General features: G+C 52.1%; 2 protein-coding genes across 5 annotated transcripts in view; both read left to right on the top strand.

Annotated features, from left to right (window-relative positions):
* The first annotated feature begins 1,670 nt into the window (after positions 1-1,670).
* Positions 1,671-9,436, top strand: PHPT1 (phosphohistidine phosphatase 1). Its single transcript, XM_075905729.2, has 3 exons — positions 1,671-1,857; positions 3,387-3,511; positions 9,029-9,436. Exons 1-3 carry the CDS (start codon positions 1,710-1,712, stop codon positions 9,119-9,121), a joined length of 366 nt encoding a protein of 121 aa, XP_075761844.1. The 5' UTR covers positions 1,671-1,709; the 3' UTR covers positions 9,122-9,436.
* A 193-nt stretch (positions 9,437-9,629) lies between these two features.
* The window catches only part of MAMDC4 (MAM domain containing 4), a 49,582-nt gene continuing 39,357 nt past the window's right edge, over positions 9,630-19,854 (top strand). For 2 of the 4 annotated variants that reach the window (XM_075905727.2, XM_075905728.2), the window contains exon 1: positions 9,630-19,511. In XM_075905727.2, coding sequence (XP_075761842.2) covers positions 19,472-19,511 — 40 coding nt within the window. In that variant the 5' untranslated portion in view covers positions 9,630-19,471. The remainder of the gene's footprint in view (positions 19,512-19,854) is intronic. The other 2 variants (XM_075905725.2, XM_075905726.2) reach the window with 2 other exon arrangements.

Here is a 19,854-nt window from a genome sequence, read left to right as displayed (position 1 = left end):
GCAGATAAGAGACATGTTACTGGGGAACTGGGACCAGAGCCCACAAATGCCCATCTCCCACATGTCTAAGCCTCTGCTACTTGTGTGAGAGGCAACTTTGAAAGCTGACAGAAGTGGGAGCCATCACTAGAGGGCAGCCCCCAAAAGCCAGGACACTACAGTGTCCCTGTGATGCCAGAGGCTAGCTAGGGCATGAACTTGTCAAGAGAAGGCCCCAGCCAGGACATTTACTGTCACATGACTCTACTTGGCTCCATTTTAAGGGAGCTGGAGCACCAGGCGGGCAGAGGGAACTGGGCTGGAGCACTGGGGAGCTGGAGCAGGGGAGCCAGGCTGCCTGGGGAACTTCTTCTTCCTGTGCAAACACTAGGATGAGGTTATGGTGCCAAGCAGCCTCTCTTCCAGAGCCAGGGAGGTGTCTGTGTGGGGCTCAGGAACAATAGCAGCAGTGACCTCCCTCCCCTCAGCCTGTCTCTGGAGGTGCTGGATGCAGGGCTGTGGATAGGGGCACAAGTGAGATGCGGCCTTTGCAGGGCAGTGGGTCCTGGCTGGCAGGTGATGTATCTCAGCCCCCACCCAGTAAACGTTACCTGCCTCTGAGCACCCTGAGACCCTCTCCTTGCTGGGCACAGGCAGTGTGCCTGGCTGCGTCAGACCCTGCAGAAATAAAGGCCGGGGTTCACTTCCTCACGGCCCCTTGGCCGCAACCCTGTGGAGGGGCTACTCCCTAGCCTCCATCACTGCGCCTGACCCTCAGCTTGGCACCAGCAGGGAGTGGTTCAACACAGCACCAACCAGGCAGCAGCGCACCTGTGTGATCCTCTTCTCAGAGCATCTAGCTAGTGCATGGACTGGCCTATTCCTCAGGACCAGGTGGGTGCCAGGCTGGGCAGGGTACCAAAGATGGCAGGATGGGTGGGTACCAGGCTTGGTGCCAGGCAGGGGGTGCTAGGATGGATGATTGGCAGGCAGGGTGCCAGCCTGGAAGGGTGCTAGGCTTAATACCAGCCTGGAGAGATGCCAAGTTGGGTGGGTGTTCAGGTGGGATCCAGCCAGGATTTGCTGCCAGTTGGGATGGGTGCTATGTTTGGAGGGTGCAAGGCTGGGTGCCCGCAGTGCAAGACAGGGGGTGCCATACATGCGGGTGCTAGGCTGGGTGGTTTGCAGGTTGGCTGGGAGCCACGGTGCATTGATAGCAGGATGGGTGGCAGTCAGTGTCAGGCTGGTTGGTAGGCAGGATGGATGCATGGGTGGGTGGAAGCCAGGCTGAGTGACAGAATGGGTACCAGGGTGGGTGCCAGGAAGGGTCGTTTACAGGATGGCTGGGGTGGATTGCTGGCAGGGTGGGTTCCAGCCAGGTAGAGGGCAGGGTGGATTGCTGGCAGGGTGGGTTCCAGCAAGGTAGAGGGCAGGGCAGACTGTGGGCAGGGTGGATTGCTGCCACGCGCACGCGCACACACACACGTGCCGCCTTGCCTCGCCCCTTCTAATTGGGCCAGCCCCAGGAGTTTTCTGTCGGCAAAGTGACCCCCCCCTTGGCACTCCCCTTTAACTTTTGCAACGTTCGCGTCCCCTTTAGGAGCCCTTCGCTCTAATTGGCCGAGATCTTTGCCCCTCTACAGCATGATTGGCCGAGGCGAGACATAGTCCCGCCCCTGCCGTTATTGGCGGAGGCAGGGTGACGCACGCTCTGTCTCTGGGCCGGCAAGATGGCGGCGGCGCAGCTCAGCCGCATTCCCGGCGTGGACATCGACCCCGACGGCGTGTTCAAGTACGTGCTGGTCCGCGTGCGGCCGGCGCGGGGCGCGGGGCCCGCCCGGGACGTTGTGCGGGGCCACGCCTGGGCCGAGTATCACGGTGAGAGCGGGGGCGGGGCGATGAGCAGCGCGCGCCAGGGTCGGGCTGGCTGGGGGCGGGGCGATGAGCAGCGCGCGCCAGGGTCGGGCTGGCTGGGGGCGGGGCGATGAGCAGCGCGCCCCAGGGTCGGGCTGGCTGGGGGCGGGGCGATGAGCAGGGCGCCCGCGGCTCGGGCTGGCTGGGGGGGGCTGGGGGCGGGGCGATGAGCAGCGCGCCCCAGGGTCGGGCTGGCTGGGGGCTGGCGGCTGGCTGGGGAGTTGGTGCACCCCGCTGTGAGCTGGGGGCTGGGGTGGTTCCCAACCAGGGTGTCTCTAGGCCAAAGCTTGAACCACAAACAGACCCTGGCAGCACCTCGGAGACCGCAGCGAGTCGATGGGTCGAGCTATTGTGGCCCAGCCCGCTGCCGCAGATGAATGGCGATGGGCGGGCCAGGGTCAAGTCCATGTGTTCGCACCTGAGCCCCTCCGCTCCATTCATCTGGAGCAGCGGGCTGCGCCCACAGGTTTATCTACTTGTTTTTATTAGTCTCTAAGTGCTGCAGGACTATTTAAGGTTTTTTTCCAGTTACAAACTAACACGGCTGCTCTCTGAAACTCTATGCAAAAGAATAATTGGCCACAAATCAGATATCAGAAATGGTAACATACTAAAATCAGTGGGAAACCACTTTTACATTCCTAGACACAGTTACAGACTTGAAAGTTGTTGTTTTGAAGGTTTTTTTGGTTTAAAAAAACAGAATGCAGGAAGATATTGCTGAGCTGGAATTAATTTGAAAATTTGATGCCATCAAGATGCATCTGAATAGAGACTGGGCATGGCTGTCTCATTACAATAAGTAACTTTCCCCTTCAGGTATTCTCACTTTCTTACCACTGTTGGGAGTGGGCCAAATCCACCTTGATTGAATTAGCACTAATGTAACATTCCCGTCTCTATAGGTTTCTTACAGTTCACGTCCTCAGATGCATGAAGTGAAACTCAGGACAGCTTATGCCCTAATAAAATTGTTAGCCTTTAAGGTGACCTCAGACTCTTTGTTTTTGCTGAAACAGACTAAGACAGCTACATTTCTGAAACCTTTTCAACAGTTGTAAATCCTAAACACAATCTGTCCAAAAGTTTCAAATGGGTAGCTGACTTAGTCTGTAACTGGAAAGACTTAAACAACAAAATAGTCCTGCAGCACCTTAGAGACTAAAAAAAATTAGATGATATGAGCTTTCATGGGCACAACATACTTCTTTAGATAAAGAAATCTGTTCAAATCTGTATCCATAGAAAGTGGCTTTGGAGATGAGAATTATGAAATGGGACCCACAGTAGTGGAGCATCAGAGTGTAGTTCCCTACTAATCTTTTATCCACTTACCTGATTAGAGTTGGAGCATGTCTTTACCAGGGATGTATGGGGCAAGCAACACGTGTAATATATGGAAGACGACATTCACACATGGAACAAGAATATTCTCAGGCAGGGACTTTAATAGACACTTGTTTACATTCATCTTACAATGTTTCCCACCCCAGCTGACATTTATGACAAGACTGCAGCAGAAATCGAGAAGCAAGGCTACGACTGCGAGTGCTTGGGCGGGGGCAGGATCTCTCATCAGAGCAAGGAAAAGAAGATCCACGTTTATGGATATTCTGTGGTAATCATGGGAGGATGCTCTTGGTTTGCTTGAGGAACTTGTAACCAGTCTCAAGGACAGTGGGTGGAGAGAGGAGTTTTTCCTTTTATGCTGCTATCTTTGCTGTCTGAGCAGCAGCCTGAAACATCCCCACCCCCACCCGACCCCGACTCCATGCAGTTTTGATATGGAAGCTGGCATCGTACCACCCTCTAACTGGCTCTAAGGTAGTGAAGCTTCAAAGGTGGTATTAGGTAGGCTGGTAACCAATAGCCCTTGTTACAAGCCAAGCCTTGAAGACCAAAAGGACAGCAATATTGGTGTGGAGCCCAGTTTGGAGTCTAGCCCAGTATCCTGTCTTCTGACAGGGTCCAGTGCCTGATGCTTCTGGCAGTTGGAAGCATAGGGACATCCAAAGCACAGTGTTGTATCCTTGACTGTTGTAGCCCACAGCCATCAATGGACCAATCCTCCATGAACTTATCTCCTTTTTGGAACCTGCTTATACTTTTGGCCTTCTACATTGGTGTGATCCATGAATTGAATGAATGAAACTTGCTGTCTGTCTACGCTGGCCGTGAGTTCTTGTGCAAGTACACTGACATTCTAATGTATGAAATCAGGGCTTCTTGTGCAAGAACTCTGATGCTTCCGCTCAGGAATAAGCCCTCTTGCGCAACTGGTCTTGTGCAAGAGGCCAGTGGAGACAGGCAACAGGAATTTCTTGTGCAAGAAAGCCCTATGGTTAAAATGGCCATCAGAGCTTTCTTGTGCAAAAGAGCGTCTACACTGGCATGGATGCTCTTGTGCAAAAGCACATCTTTTGCGCAAACGCACATGCCAGTGTAGACGCTCTCTTCTGGAAGAGTTTTTGCACAAGAACTCTTCCGCAAAAGAGTTCTTGTGCAAGATCATGCCAGTGTAGACGTAGCCAAGGATTTCACAGATAGGGATGTTAAATTGCATGTAATCAGCTAATTAAGTAGTCAACATAATTTCCATCAACTACTTGAGTAGTTAAGGGGGAAAACTGCAGAGCCATTTCCCTGAGAGCTAACCCCACTCTGGCTCTGCCTCTTAAATGTATTAAGAGCTGCAGCTCATAATACATTTAAAAGGCAGATGCGCAGCAGGGGGAGCAAAAGTGAGCTGGGAATCAGCTGATTCCTGGCTTGTGCCCAGACCCCCACTACACCTCTGGTTCCCCCCAGCACCAGCTTATGCTCCCCCCGCTTTCTGCCTCTGAGAGGCAGCAAAGGGGGGGGAGAAGTGACTAGTGGAGTCACTACTCCATCAGTTGCTTACATCCCTATCCACAGGTTGACTGTACCTTGTGTGAAGAAGTACTTCCTCATGGGTTTTCTTTTCCTAAACTTGCTCCTCTGATATGTCCCAATGCATGGTCTAAACACAGTATTTGTATTAGTATAACTGTCAGTTAGGGATGTAACTTCTTTACTGATTTAGTTACGCTTGTACAACTTTGCTTTAACTACATTAGTATAGTTAAAACAGTACAATCTCCCTGGGACCAATGAGGATCTCTCTGTGTTAAGGTGCTGTGACGTAGTGGGGGTACCTGGCTGGTTCTCTGGGGCACAGACCTGTTCCTTGGTCTCGCCCCGTAGTTGACTCCCTCCGTCGCTCAGCCGAGATCCGGTCTCTGCGCGGTTCCCTCTCTCTCCGGGATTCCCGTTCACACCCGGACCGGCTCTCCGTGAACTCATCCGCCAGATTCCCAGCCTCCTGGGGGTTCTCTGGTCTTCGGTCCTTGAGCCACAGCCTCAGTTTGGGTGGGCACGCTTCATAGAACTGCTCCATCATGAACAGCTTGAGCAGCTCCTCTGCGGTCTGGGCTCCGACTCCAGACACCCACTTGCGGCCGTATTGCGCCAGGCGGGAGGCCAGATCCACATAGGTCTCCCGTGGCTCCTTCTGCACCCCCCGGAACCTCTTCCTGTACATCTCGGGGGTCAGCCCGAACTTGTGCAGCAGGGCCTCCTTGACTCGGTTGTAATCCCCTGGCTGTAGGTCCTCCAGCTGACTGAGCACTCCGGCCGCCTCCTGGCTCAGTGCAGGGACGAGCTCCTGCAGCCAGTCAACTGGGGGGATCCATTGCAGTCCACAGGCCCTCTCAAAGGAGCTGAGGAACCCGTCTATGTCACCCATGTCCTTCAATTGGGCCACCACGAGCCTCTCCAAGCGTCTGGCAGCCCCGGGACCCTGGGGCCCATCCGCACTTGGCGCAGCCGGTGCCCCGCCGGATCTCCGCTCTGCCATGGCCAGCTCATGCTGTCGCTGCCTCTCGGTCCTGGCGGTCCCTTTCTCGGTCCTCTGCTTCCAATTCCTTTATCCGCAGCTGGATCTCCAGCCGCCGCAGCTCCGCTGGGCTGGCCCCTGCTCTAGATGGGCTACGGCTTGCAGGCCTCCCGGGGGAAGCTGTCTCATCTCTGCGGTGGGTTCCAGCGCTCTTCCCCCTCTCTGAGCCTGACACACTCTCAGGGGGGGTCTGGCTGCTTCCCCTGGGGACAAGATCCTGGCCCTGTGGCTGGTCATTCTCTTCCAGTTGGGCAATCAGCTGGGTCTTGGTTGCTTTCCGCACAGGCAGGCCCCTCTCTCTGCACAGCCCCACCAGCTCTGCCTTCAAGAGTTGGGCGTAGGCCATCTGCCCGCTGGTTCCCTTGGTGCAGACTCACCAGTCTAGTGCTGCAGCGCCCCACGATTCCCAGGAACCGCTTCGCTCTGTCTCCAGCACGCCTGGCTCCAGGGCTCTTGCTTCTACGGCGCCTTGTCGCTCGCTGCTGGAAGCTCCATCCACGGGGTGCAGTGCATCCCACCCCTGACACCAGTGTGACGGCGTGTTGGGGGTTCCCCCATCTCCTGCACCCCGAAATGGCACAAACAGACTGCACCAGCCGGTGGAATAGAGGAAGTTTATTGCCTCTCCAGGTTACAGCACAGCACAGATGTAGTCTGGTCACAGAGCTGGGCTAGGATGCCTCAGGCCCCCTTGAGATGGGGGAGACTGGGCCCCTAAACTCCAGCCCCTTTCCCTAGGCTGTCTCCTCCATGCTCCCAGCCAGCAACTAACTCCCACTCTTCCAGCCCTGCCCCCCAGCCAGGGCAGCATTCCACCTTCCTTTGTTCCTCTCCATGGGGGGTGTCTGGCCATACTGGTTTGCATAGTGACTCATCCTGTTTTGCTGGGTCGTGGTACCCACGGCAGCCAGTGGGGGTTACCCCAGAGCCAGCAGCATAGAAACCAGCCAGGTACCCCCACTACGTCACAGGTGCCTTATACATTTCGGCTGTCTACACACTGGCATGAATTTCCGGAACTGCTTAAAACGGAATACTATTCTGTTTTCAGTTTTTCCGGAAAAGGAGCATCTACAGTGGCAGGCTGCTTTTCCTGAAAAGCCCTTTTTCCGGAAAAGCGTCTGTGGCCAATGTAGACGCGCTTTTCCGGAAAAGAGCCCCGATTGCCATTTTCGCGATCGGGGCTTTTTTCCGGAAAAGACTACTGGGTTGTCTACACTGGCCCTTTTCCGGAACAGTGTTCCGGAATAAGGATTTATGCCCGAGCGGGAGCAGAATAGTTTTTCCGGAATAGCGGCTGATTTTGTACAGTAGAACATCGTTGCTTTTCCGGAAATTCAAGGGCCAGTGTAGACAGCTCGCAGCTTATTCCGGAAAAGTGGTTGATTTTCCGGAATAAGTGGCCCAGTGTAGACACAGCCGTATAGCTTATTTGCCTTCCCTGTGTGAAGTGCTAATCCAGTACCTGCACATCTGTGTTGATGTGACTGATTTAGTTATGCTGATCTAGACATACTCTAGGGGTTATAGTGGACCACAAGCTAAATATGAATCAACAGTATGACATTGTTGCAAAAAAAGCAAACATGATTCTGGGAAGCATTAACAGAAGTGTTGTGAGCGAGAGAAGTCTTTCTTCCACTCTACTCTGCGCTGATTAGGCCTCAATTGGAGTATCATGTCCAGTTCTGGGCACCACATTTCAAGAAAAGTGGAGAAATTGGAGAAGGTCCAGAGAAGAGCAACAAGAATGATTAAAGGTCTAGAGAACATGACCTATGAAGGAAGGCTGAAAGTACTGGACTTTTTTAGTTTAGAAAAGAGAAGACTGAGAGGGGACATAATAGCCGTTTTCATGTATCTAAAAGGGTGTCGCAAGGAGGAGGGAGAAAAATTGTTCTCCCTGGCCTCTGAGGATAGAGCAAGAAGCAGTGGGCTTAAAGTGCAGCAAGGGAGGTTTAGGTTGGACATTAGGGAAAAACTTCCTAACTGTCAGGGTGGTTAAGCACTGGAATAAATTACCTAGGGGGGTTGTGGAATCGCCATCTGGAGATATTTAAGAGTTGATTAGACAGACATCTATCAGGGATGATCTAGATGGTGCTTGGTCCTGTCATGAGGGCCCAGGACTGGACTTGATGACCTCTCAAGGTCCCTTCCAGTTCTAGTGTTCTGTGACTCTGTTCCTCCTGGGGGATTGTACCGCTTTAACTATACTCATCTATTTAAGGGTTGTGCTTGTGGTTGCTTCCAATTTGAGAGCAAAAGCCAAATGGGCAAAGAAAGAAACTGAATTGGAATAAATTAATGGATTGCAGCAGGTATTGCTGAAGAGCAGTTCAAAGGGCTAAGCGATGGCCACATAGCATAGAAAGAACCGAATGGATCCTAATGAGTAAGGGTATGTCTAGACTACAGAGTTTTATGGGAAAAATGGCTGTTTTTCTGACCAAACCTGAGTTACGTCCACACTGCAAATGCGTTCTTTTGACAGTAAATCGAAAGAACAGAGGGGTTTTTGCGCAGTTGGTGTTCCTTATTCTATGAGAGAAGCCTTTTTGCAAAAGAGCTCTTTTGCAAAAAGGCACGTGTGGATGGGGAAGAGGGAGGTTTTTTCGGAAGAGGAAAGAGCAAAAATCAAAGGTGCCCTGATGTCCATTCTTACATGCGAGATAGCGTCCAGACTGCCTGGATGCTATCTTTTTGGAAAAGTGCATCACTTTTTCGATGTGCTTTTGCAGTGTGGACGCTCCCTTGCGCAACAATTTTCTTTGGAAGATCCCTTCAGAAAAAAGCTTCTTGTGCAAAAAGCCTGTAGTCTAGACATAGCCTTACAGTTTAATCTCCTTTCTGCAACATTCCTTCACCTTCTTCCTTCGCTGTCTCTGCCAGAAACACAGTGGCTCCCCAGACCTGCCCCAGATAAACCCAATAAAAGAGAGGTGCCTTGTGTGGCCCCAGGATGCTGTCACACTTGAGTCTTCTCAAGCCTACTCTTCTGTAGGAGCATCCCTGGGACAGGGCTACCTTGCTTAGATGCTCCACTTCTGGCACCTGGTGCCAAACTGCAGTGCACTTAGTATGGGTTGCTGCCAGATGTAGGTGGGTGCCGTTGAGTTTTAGACTAAGTGTTTCCATCCCTTTCACACCCTTCTTGCTCAGGGCTCTGTCCCTGGCACTCTTGGAGCTCTTCACAATGCTGCTGTTTTCCTCCTCCAGGGCTTTGGTCGAGCAGAACATTCTGTGACCACAAAGATACTGAAAGAAGAGTACCCAGACTACGAGGTCACCTGGGCTGATGAAGGCTACTGACCTGGCTCTGCTTCAACAGCAGCAGACATCCTGCCCTTTTGCTTAGGTCTGAACAGCCCAGGCTGTTGACTGGGCTTATGGGAGCAGAGCCTGCACTGGCCAGTGCTCTGAAACTGCCTGGGTTCTGCTGTTTTCCTTGTGTCTAGAGCTTCATGGAGGATGCAGGTTCATTCTGCTGGGAGGCTTCTGCAGGAGGGGAATTCAGTAACCTCCTTTCAGATCCATGAATTATATGCTTGAGTTGCGACAGTGCTGAACCTGGCCAAGAGTTTCCAGAAAAGCCCGTGTTGGAAATCCTGGCCCCAGTGAAAATGGTTTGTGTGTGGCACGGGGACTGGGGGGGGGGGGGGGGGGGGTGTTTGCCATTGATCTCAGTGGAGCCAGAACTTCTCTGAATGTTTACAGTGAAAATTAAATCCATTGAAGAGATTTGTGCCTGCCTGTTCTGTGTGCATGACTGCCTCACTTTCCAGCCCAGCCAGCTGTTCCCATAGGGCCTCCTCTCTGAGATTGTGCCCAGCCATGCTCCATATTTGACTTGGATCAGATCCTTCATATTAAGACTGTGCATAGAGGCTGCTATTTCAGGACAAATCTGGGGATTTAAGCCTCAAAGCTGCAGATGCAGAGAATTCTGTTGCCTTTCCAAAATAAGAGGCAGCAGTTATAGCCCCAAATGGGGAAGGGAGCAGAGATGCAGGGATCTTTGTGTCCTAAACTCGAGCATAGAAAAACAGAGGGGAAATGCAGAGCTGTCCCATCCATAGGACAGTTTGGGGTGGCTGCCTCAACAGTCATATGGACAGGGGCCACAGGGGCCATGGTGGCCTGGGGGATTACCTGGGAGGCTGGTACAGAGTGATAGTGGGACTTGTCCCACTACCCCTCTTTCCTCTCTTCCCCCCCACCCCCCACTGTGGTGGTGGGAGCTGGAACAACCCAGCAGCCCACTGCACTCCACCATCCTCTTCCAGCCTGCAGCGCTCTACTTCACCGCAGCAGTGACAAGTGGAGCACCCAGCCTGCTTTGTCCTCCAAGCAATGCAGGGCTCAGGGGAGCAGGCTGGGGTACTCTGAATGCTGCTGTTCTCCTGCCCCAGATAACACCCTAGGTTGTGTAGCTTAGGGTAGGAGACTTCAGGGAAGAGATGCAATGGGAGTGGGAGGGGACAGAGCTTGGCAACTCCCCATCCCTCCCGGGCCCTGTACCCCTTAGGGATTGCCCTGGGGAGATGGAGCTAGGCTTGCAAAGAGCATGTCTTAAGGGATCAGTTGAGAATAGTCTGAGTCACCACCAGAAGTTACAGAGTGGCAGGAGTTGCTAAGGCAGGTGGGGAGGGCTCATTTGCCCAAGGTAGTACCCTGGGTGATCTCTGGAAAGGATGTGGCCCAAGGAGTGAGCTAGATACAGAAGAAGAGCAAGTTGTGAACTGTCAGAGGTTTTGCAGGATCAAGACCTAGCAGAGGAGCCCCCATGCCTGCTACTAGGAGGAGAAAAGAATGCAGCAAGAAAAAATCCTTAGACTTCTAAGGCCAAACTGGAGCATTTTGATGATCTAGTCCAGTCCACAGAACATTGTCCAGAGAACCTCTCTGTGATCTCTGTATGATACCACAACTTCTGGTAGAGCTAGTGCAGAATTCTCATCTGTCCACTTGTGGTGAGTCACTTGAAATCTTCTAAACACATCTCTAGGTAAGTTGTTTCAATGCTTAATTCCCCTCACTGCTTCTTTAAACCCAAAAAAGTTACATCCTGTTTCAGGTCTGAAATGTCTAACTTCAGCTTTCAGTCATTGGCTCTTGTTCACTAAAATCAGTGATGTGCCCTGACAGCCAGAGTGAGGTAGCCCTTGGATACAGCATAGTGTGGCTTAACAGCTAAAGTCAGTGTAGCAGCCTTTTGGTGGAAGAGAGCATGGTCTAGCAGCCAGCGCTAAGAGGGGTGTCTGGTGACCCACGGATGAGGACCCAGACCCCATCTCACTGCACTGGGCTCCAACCTAGGGCCTGGAGAGTGGCAGATCAGGCTGAGATCATCTGGGTAGGAGATGCCACTTGCTCACCCTTCCTAGGTCATGTCCTACTGTACTCAGTGGTGTGGCAATCCACGGATCTCCAGGTTCCGCCGTACAGGTTATTCCCTGGTGTTCCACCAGCAGTGGAAGCTTATTTTAGTTCTTTGGGTGGGGAAGAGAGGAGTCTCCAGCATCCAACAACCGAATCTGTGGCTGGTTCTCAACTAAAGCCTCTACCACTGGTCCTTCATCTCCAGCATCTACCCCAGATTGAACCAAGTTGCTTCCTTTTATGCTGGCCCAGCACTGTTAGCATGCCCAGTAGGGTGTGGGCTGGAGGTGCTGGGTCTGGACTGGAGGGAGTAGAGGATTTGGGTGCTTGCCAGGTGCAGCTCCCATGTGGCTCAGTGCCACCCTATTTTTGCAGGCACTGCGATGGAGTGGCATGGGCAGTTGGAATGGCAGGGGTGGAGCCTGCAAGTGAGTGCATGCAGAGCTGCTTTCCTGACCCTGCCAGGCAGAGCTCACCCACTTACCTTGATCCAGCCTGTGAGGCTCAGGGCTCCCCCTCCCTGCAGCGGGGACCAAGTGTTGGCTCTCCCACCGCATGGGGTGAGGGTGCACCAAGTTTCATGGGCTCTATCAGTGCAAGCTGTGGCCATAGGTTCCCCATCTCTGGGCTTAGAGGGTGCTTGGTCTTGCTGTGAGGGCAGGGGACTGGACTTAACCTCTTGAGGTTCCTTCCAGTTCTAGGGTTCTAATGAGCAGCAGCAGCAGGATCTCATGCTCTGCTGATTACAGGGCAGTGGGGCTGTCGGGGGATAGGTGCAGAGAAGGGATCAGGGTAGAATGACAACTGTATCCATCAGCTCTCTGCATTAGCCACTTTGTTTTCCTCTCAGCCTTTTTCCAGCACACGGGAAAGCACAATATGGAGCCTGGCTCCAAGTAGGAGATGTGGTCCAGCTCATTAATTTAGGAGCTGCCCACGCAGTCAGTGCTGAGCTACCAGGGACCCACTGCTAAGTCATGCCTGGCATACTAGCTGTGCTCTGACCACTAGGCTGTGTATGCACGCTGGCTGGCCTCACCACTGGGCTCCAGAGCCACTGTCATCATATATATATAGTAGCCCAATGTCTGTGACTCTGAAGTGCTGACTGTTCCCTCTGGGCGGCGCTGTTGCCTGTCATGTCCTTCACCTCCTGCTGTGGTGCTCTGCTGACTTCTGCGCTGCTCAGCTGGGCCCCTGCGGGGGAGCAAGTGGCACAAGCACAAAGGTGCTGCATGGGGAGTTCGGGGCCCAAACGGCCGCTTGCTCCCCCACGGCGGCTTGGCTGAGCAGCGCAGAAGTCGGCCAAGGGGGGCAGGGCGGTGATGTATGCTGGCTGTATATTACCTTCACGCCCCCCCTTCGCCTCCTGCCGTGGCACTCGGCTGACTTTTGCACTGCTCAGCCCGGCCACCGCGCGGGAGCCCAAACGGCCGCTTGCGCCACTTGCTCCCCCATAGCGGCCCGGCTGAGTGGCACAGAAGTCAGCTGAGCGCCACGGCGGGAGGCGAAGGTGGGGCGGAGCAGTGACATGCAGTGTGACAGCGGCTCCAGGCCTCACCCTCTGGCCACGAACATCACTGCCCTGCCCCCCCTTCGCCTCCCACAGTGGCGCTTGGCTGACTTCTGCGCCACTCAGCTGGGCTGCTGCGTGGGAGCAAGTGGCACAAGCGGCCGTTTGGGCCCCACGCTCCCCGAGTGAGAGGCAAGGGGGGGCGGAGAGCTTGGGGGGGGGGCGAGGTAGGGAGGAAGGACACACACACCCCCCCCCACCCCCGTAGGGCTAATTGGCTAGTTATTTATAATGAGAGGTGAAACCAAGGGAGCCAGCTCCCAGAGTCAGTGCTTAGCGCATGCTCCTGAGCAACACCTCTTCAAACTCCTCCCTCTGCTACAGCCATGTGTGTGGTGTAGGCGAGGCTGGCACCTAATGTGTTCCTGCAACAAATGCCTGTAGCTCAGAAGCCCCTGACTTGCACAGTTCACTGGGCAACAGCAGCCCAGACTATGGCCTCTAGTTGTGGGGGAGGGTGTAGGATGCTCTCCTGTCACTGGCTAGTTTAGGACCCTCTGCACCTAGAAAGCTGGCTTTGGCTGACCCTCTGCATCCACTTAAGGCACCCACCTCTTTCCTATTCAGCGTCTAGAGCCTGGTTGCTTAACTAGGACTTCAGAGGTTGGGGCCTGTGACTTTTCGCACCTAATAGTTGGGTGGCATAATGCTCAGCACTGCAAGGCCTAAGTCCCTCTGTACATCTGGGCCAGAATGTTTGGGAAGCTCCTTGCCCCCTTCAATTGCAGCCTGGGGCGGGGGGGGAGAGAGTGAGCACCATTGGCCTTCCCTGCAGGGAAAATAGGGGCTTATCTGTGGGTAGCAGCCATGGGACTCAGCACTGATTTTTTTTTTTTTTTTTGAATGGTCAGGTGGAGCACTGGATGTACCGCAGCCTGCCCTGCATATGTACCTATTCTACAGGCCTCCAAGATGTGGCTCTGAGGCAGGAAATCGCTGCTTAATGTTTCATCGAGACTCCCTCTGTCTCACCCTGAGCACAGATTATTCCTGGGTTTGTACATGTACTGGCAAGAGATCTAGAGGTCCTCTTGGAATAGAGGCAGTGATCTTCCCGCCAAGCACAGGTGCACATGTCCTAAAGGGAAGGTGTAGATATTTAGGTTTTTCTTTTTTTAACCAATGACTACAGGGAGTTCTGGGGCAAAGCACAGGAGTTAGGCACTGCTTGTCTTATTTTATAGCATTCTTATCTTTTAATTAAATGGATTAAAATTGGCTAGCTAATAGGTTTCAAAATGTAATTGTACATGGGAATCATGTTTCCTGTGGGGATCCATTCTTGGACCTATGCTATGCAACATTTTTTTTAATCAATGACCTGTAAGAAAACCATCACAATGAAGTGTACAGAGATCCAATTACAGAAGTGGGAAATAATGCAGAGGACAGATCACTGACTCAGAGTGATCTCGATTGGTAAGCTGAACACAATAAACTGTTATAGTGTAATGAAGTGTAAATGGAAGCACTGAGGAACACTGAGTGCAGGCTGCACATTATGTGGGAAGCAGGGACTCTGACAAAGATGGGCTGTGGGGGTAGAAAATCAGTTGAATGTGAGCTTTCAGTTTGATGCAGGGGCCAAATGAGCAAATGTTATCCTGGGATACATACATGGGAATTGTGAATAGGAGCAGAGACTGATTTTTTTTTTTAACCTCTGCGCTGCTGCTGCAAGTGCTTTGGCACTGTCCAGTTCTGCTGCAAGAAGGATGTTGGTGATAAATTGGAGAGGCTTCAGAGAAAAGACACAATATTGATTAAAGGCTTAGAAAACCTGGAATGATTGTGGGGCAGGTCTCTGGCCTGTACTGGATTTGGGATCAGACTAGACCATAGTCCCTTCTGGCCATGGGATCGATTTAGTTTGTTTCGATCCAAAGGGCCCACGTGGTACTGACTTAAGTGGGGCTTCAGTCATGTCCCTGGAAATTGTGCCTAGACTTGGTGTTGGTCCCTCTGCACTGCAATGAATTTCAGGCAGGACATATTAGGGTCAAGACTCCCTAGCCGTCACCAGAAATCTCTCCATCAGAGGCACTATCAGGTCACATTTGGCACCTCATGGCTAGAGCCTGCACTTGGCACTCCATTCTCTCTCTGACTCTGCCCCAAGTCATTACCCTCACAGTCTGAACCCCTGCCCATAATTACAACTCCCAGATCCTGAACATCCCTTCCCCAGGTCAGAGTCTCTCCTGCACCCATATCCCTTCCCTGACCCTGCACCCCAATCTCCTGCCTCAGGTCACAAACCCCTCCTTCATCCAAACTTCCTGGCCCCACACTCCCTCCTGCACCTCAATCCCCTACTCTGAGCTCCTTCTGCTCCCAACCTCCATTCCAGATCCCACACCTCCATTAACATGTGGCCTGTGACCATTTACCAAATTCTTGGAGTGGCCCCTATCCAAACTATTGCCCACCCATCCTTTGAATCACCGCAGATGGGCACTTGTTTTGCTTTTCAAAATAAGAATTTTAACGTGGCAGTTTCCCTTTTTGTGCATTAATAAAAGCCTGACAAATGCATCCTGCCAGCAGCTGGTTGGTCAGAATCTCATGGCTGATGCCTCTCGTGCCATTTCAAAGATGCCTACATGATAAACACGGGCCACTTACTGCTACATGCAGCCCTCAGCAGTCAGTGAGCACGGGTTAAGTCCATGTGAACACACATCCTGACCTAAGCTCACGTGTCTGCCCTACCATGCATTGGATACCCACATGCACTCGCTGATTCCACAGTAAACACACATTCCCAGTTCCAGTGCTCAGCTGCTCATGACATACCTCTCCTGTTACCAGCATACATCTGCCTTATTTCAGACCAAAGGTCTGCTAGGAGATAAACAAAGCATCGACTTTATGGGTACACATGTCTGGAGAGAATGTTCAGAGTCTTAACCTTGTTGAGAACAGTCTAAGCAAACAGCGTAAGCAAGACAGCTCCCTCTGTGGTATGTCAAGTTGGCTGGTCAGTTAGGGTGCGTCTAGACAGCACTCTTCTATCGGAATAAGCTATGTAATTTACACTATGTAAATTGTGTAGTTTATTCCGAATCTAAGTCAAAATAAGGCCCTATTCTGACAAATCCCTTAGCCCTTGTGGAACAAGGGTTACAGGGATGCTGGGATAGCGCACCTCCTATTTTGGGAAATAGTGGGCGCTTTTAAAGATGTGGTGTTGTTATTTTGGGATACTTCTGCTATCCTGAAATAGCAATACAGTCTAAACATACGCCTCATTAGTAGCAGTTAGCACTAAGGGTATCTGTTAGTTTTTACTCCTGGGACAATAACACTCAGTTTCTGCTGGAGTGTGCATAGAACGTGGGGCCCTCTAGTAGCCAGTCAGCTGGGGAGTGTAAAGAACGGTGGCAGGGGGTACGATAAGTGCTACTCAGGTGATGAGGACAAAGCCAGAGCTCTGATTCAATATACAGGAGACTTGCCTTTTCTGTGTCCCAGGCCAGCCCCAGTCATGCCATTGGCTTTCTGATAGCTCAGGCATGCACCTACCCTTGCATGCTAGATTCTGATGTTTCAGAGACCCCTGACTTACACCAGCACAGATGAGAGCAGAATCAAACCCTTTGTTTATTACTTGATTGCACCAAGCTACGTCTAGTCTAGTGTTCAAGGACATCTCCTAGGAAGCAGAAGGTATGTACTGCTCTGTATACTAGGACTTGGGTGACAGAACCCTGAGAGGAAGGTGCTGGGAGGAGGGGAAAGAATCCCTGGGGACTGACTGGCTAAGCAGCAGTTCTGCAGAAAAGGACCTGGGGATTAGAGTGCATGAGAAGCTGGAGATGAGTCAACACTGTGCCCTTGTAGCCAAGAAGGCTAGCAGCATACTGGGCTGCATTAATAGGAGCATTGCCAGCAGACTCAGGGAAGTGATTATCCCCCTCTGTTTGGCACTGCTGAGGCCACATCTGGGCTACAACTACACTGCAGGATTTTTGTGCAAGAACTGTTTTGTGCAAGAGTTCATGCACAAAAGGTCTTGTGCAAGAGCGCGTCCACACTGCCATGTGCTTTTGTGCAAGAGCGTCCATGGCAGTGTGGACGCTCTCTTGCGCAAGAAAGCTCTGATGGCCATTTTAGCCGTAGGGGTTTCTTGTGCAAGAAACCCGTTCCTGTCCACACTGCCTTCTTGTGCAAGAGCTCTTGCACAAGAGGCCTTATTCCTCGTGGGGAGAGGAATTACTTTTGCGCAAGATGTCCTCTCTTCTGATGCTTTACTGTAAATTTACTTGCACAAGAACACGAGTGCAGTGTAGACACGCCACAAGTTCTTGTTCAAGAATGGCCATTCTTGCGCAAAAAGCCTGCAGTGTAGACATAGCCCTGGAGTATTGTGTCCAGTTCTGGGTTCCCTGCTGCAGAAAGGATGTGGATGCATTGGAGAGAGTCCAGCAAAGGTTAACAAAAATGATTAGGGGGCTGGATCACATGATTTAGGAGGAGAGGTTGAGGGAACTGGATAAATGTAGTCTATAGAAGACAAGATAAAGGAGAGGTGTGATAGCAGCCTTCAACTATCTGAAGGGGGGTTCAAGAGAGGCTGTTCTTTGTGGTGACAGATGGCAGAACAAGGAACAATGGTCTCAAGTTGCAGTGGGAGGTCTAAATTGGATATTAGGAAAACCTGTTTCACTAGAAGGGTGGTGAAGCACTGGAATGAGTTACCTAGGGAGATGGTGGAATCTTCATCCTTACTGGTTTTAAGGCCAGGCTTGGCAAAGCCCTGGCAGGGATGATTGAGCTGGGGTTTCTCCCAACCTTCTCTGAGTCTATGCTCCATGCCAGCCAAGGGAACTCAAACCTTTGGGAGCAGAAGTTGGGGGTAGTACTCCTGTGAGGTGTTGAGCTATTGCAAAGCCGCCTTCTCAGCCATGTGTTCAGAACCCATCCTGGAGAGCCAGGAGCTATTATTATTAATTAGCAATAGGTACCTAGCTGGATCACTACTTCCAGCAAGCAAGACAGACCCTGGTTCCACCATGGTGACTCTCTTGCAGGTCAGCCATGAGTGTTTGGGACACTTAAAGCAACATGCCTAAGTCAAATCCAGGGTGGGATGTACTGGCAATCAGTCACCAGCCAAGGGTCAAATATGAGTCTCTGAGCCTGTACTAGCTCTATAAGGCTCTGTGTGCTGGGGCCTATTTGCCTGGAGTGAATTGTAGGTCTACATATTGTTCTGCATCCGTCCCCCTCCTGCTACAGGTATGCAGAGGCCATAACCCAAGAGAACCCTGCATGAGCAAGCACAGTCACTACAGCCCATGCTGGTGATAGTTATAATATAATCCCTAGAGCGTATCTAGTGCTTTTCCTCTGATGTGCTCATAGGAATGCTACAGGAGCCATCAGTAGCATTATTCCCCTTACACTGCAGGGGGAGGCGGGGGGGGACTGAGGCACAGAGAGGGAAAGCAACTTGCTTGAGGCTATGTCTAGACTGCAAGCTTCTTTTAAAAGAAGTTTTTTTCAGAAGAGATCTGAAAAAAAGTCTTTCGAAAGAGAGCGTCCACACACAAACACATAAAAAAAGCGAACTGCTTTTTTGAAAGAGCGTCCAGACTGATTGGGACGCTCTCTCGCATAAAAGGCCACCTGAAACCACTTCAGCCAGGGCTTTAGGTCACCAGTTGCTTCCGAGTGCTAGTGCCAGAGCTTTGCAGAGACACGTGCTTAAATGTGGAACCTCCTGGACAGCTGTTTCTCTGCTTCTGCTGACTTAGGGTTGGGTGGGTCCGGTGAACGCAGGAGGGGGGGCTGGAGCGGGGTCAGGGATGGCAGTGGGAGGGGGCATAGGCATCACTTGAGGAGGGGGCAAGGGCATTGCTTGGGAAGGAGCATGGGCATCACCTGGGGAGCAGGGGCAATGGGCATAGCAGGGAGGGCAGGCAGGTGGTAGGCAGGAGCAGCAACAACAGGCGGGCGTGCCTTCATTTCCCTCATGATCGCACACATTCTATTGCACCGCTGCATGAGCTGGTCCCAGGTGCTGTTCCACCATTCAGCGTCCTCACGGATCTTCTGCGCCGGGATCTGCTGCATGTCGTGCAGGACACTGCCATGCTGCTACATGAGGTTTTCCTGGACCCTGGTGTGCTTTTGGGTGCCCCAGGCTCTGGTGGCTGGCATGGGTGGCATGGCTTGCTCCTCAGTCCGACTGGTCTGACTGTGAAGAACACAAAGGCTATATCTACACTCGCTGCTTCTTGCGTGAGAAATATGCAAATGAGGCTAAGTGTGGAATATCGCCGAGCCTCATTTGCATATCTAATGAACCACCGTTTTTGCAGAAGAGGCTCTTGCGCCAGAAGGAGCTGTCTACACTGCCCCTTCTTGCGCAAGAAAAACCCTCTTGTGCAATGCCGTTATTCCTGAAAATAATCAGTGTAGTGGCATTGCGCAAAAACGGCGGCTCATTAGGTATGCAAATGAGGCTTCACCCTTGAACATCCCTGTATGGTGTCAGCTCCACAGGGAAATTCCTGCTGATAAAGCCTGCAGCCCTGGGCTGATTGCACTGGGATCAAGAGCTCTGCTGCGCCAGGAACAGCTGGGGCCGAAGTCCAGAGTCTGTCAATTCCTTGTGGAGCTGGTTCTAGCATTTGCACTGCAGCACAGCCCCTCCAGCAGTAGGTCAGCTCCTGGCTGCCCACCTGTCCCCAACTCAGGAGATGCCTTTGTGCCTGTTCCTCTTGGCTCTGGTGCTCTCTGGTAAGATCTCTTGGCGGGACGCAGCACTTTGAAGCAGGACATTGCCGGGGTGGGGGGGGAGGGGGAGCAGCTGTCATTTATTAGTTGAGATTCAACCTCCACATGTAACTTCCCTGAGTTCCGTTCTGGGGGATTGTAGCCTGCCGCCATGCCAGGACTTTAAGGTGACATTTTGCCCTTAAACAAAAAGCTGAAGTCAAATTGGCTTTAATCATGCCACATGGTAGGCTAGATAGTGCCCTTGGACTGAGGTGCTATGGAGTAGAAAGTGCCTTGGATGACTCCACACCAAAGGAGGGAGTGTTTCCTAGTAGTTAGAGCATGAGACTGGTATGCAGTGCTC

This window comes from Pelodiscus sinensis, chromosome 23 (genome assembly GCF_052426305.1).
Source record: "Pelodiscus sinensis isolate ZL-2025 chromosome 23, ASM5242630v1, whole genome shotgun sequence".
Taxonomy (NCBI): Eukaryota; Metazoa; Chordata; order Testudines; family Trionychidae; genus Pelodiscus; species Pelodiscus sinensis.
Note: the sequence above shows the minus strand (reverse complement) of the source record. Positions and strands in the feature narration are given on the sequence as shown.

What these genes read in the sequence shown, in the direction of transcription:
- PHPT1 (XM_075905729.2), top strand. Translation starts at nt 1,710, where the DNA reads ATGGCGGCGGCGCAGCTCAGCCGCATTCCCGGCGTGGACATCGACCCC. An exon ending in CGCCTGGGCCGAGTATCACG is followed by an intron (nt 1,858 to 3,386) that starts GTGAGAGCGGGG and finishes TTCCCACCCCAG; the next exon opens with CTGACATTTATGACAAGACT. An exon ending in ACGTTTATGGATATTCTGTG is followed by an intron (nt 3,512 to 9,028) that starts GTAATCATGGGA and finishes TTCCTCCTCCAG; the next exon opens with GGCTTTGGTCGAGCAGAACA.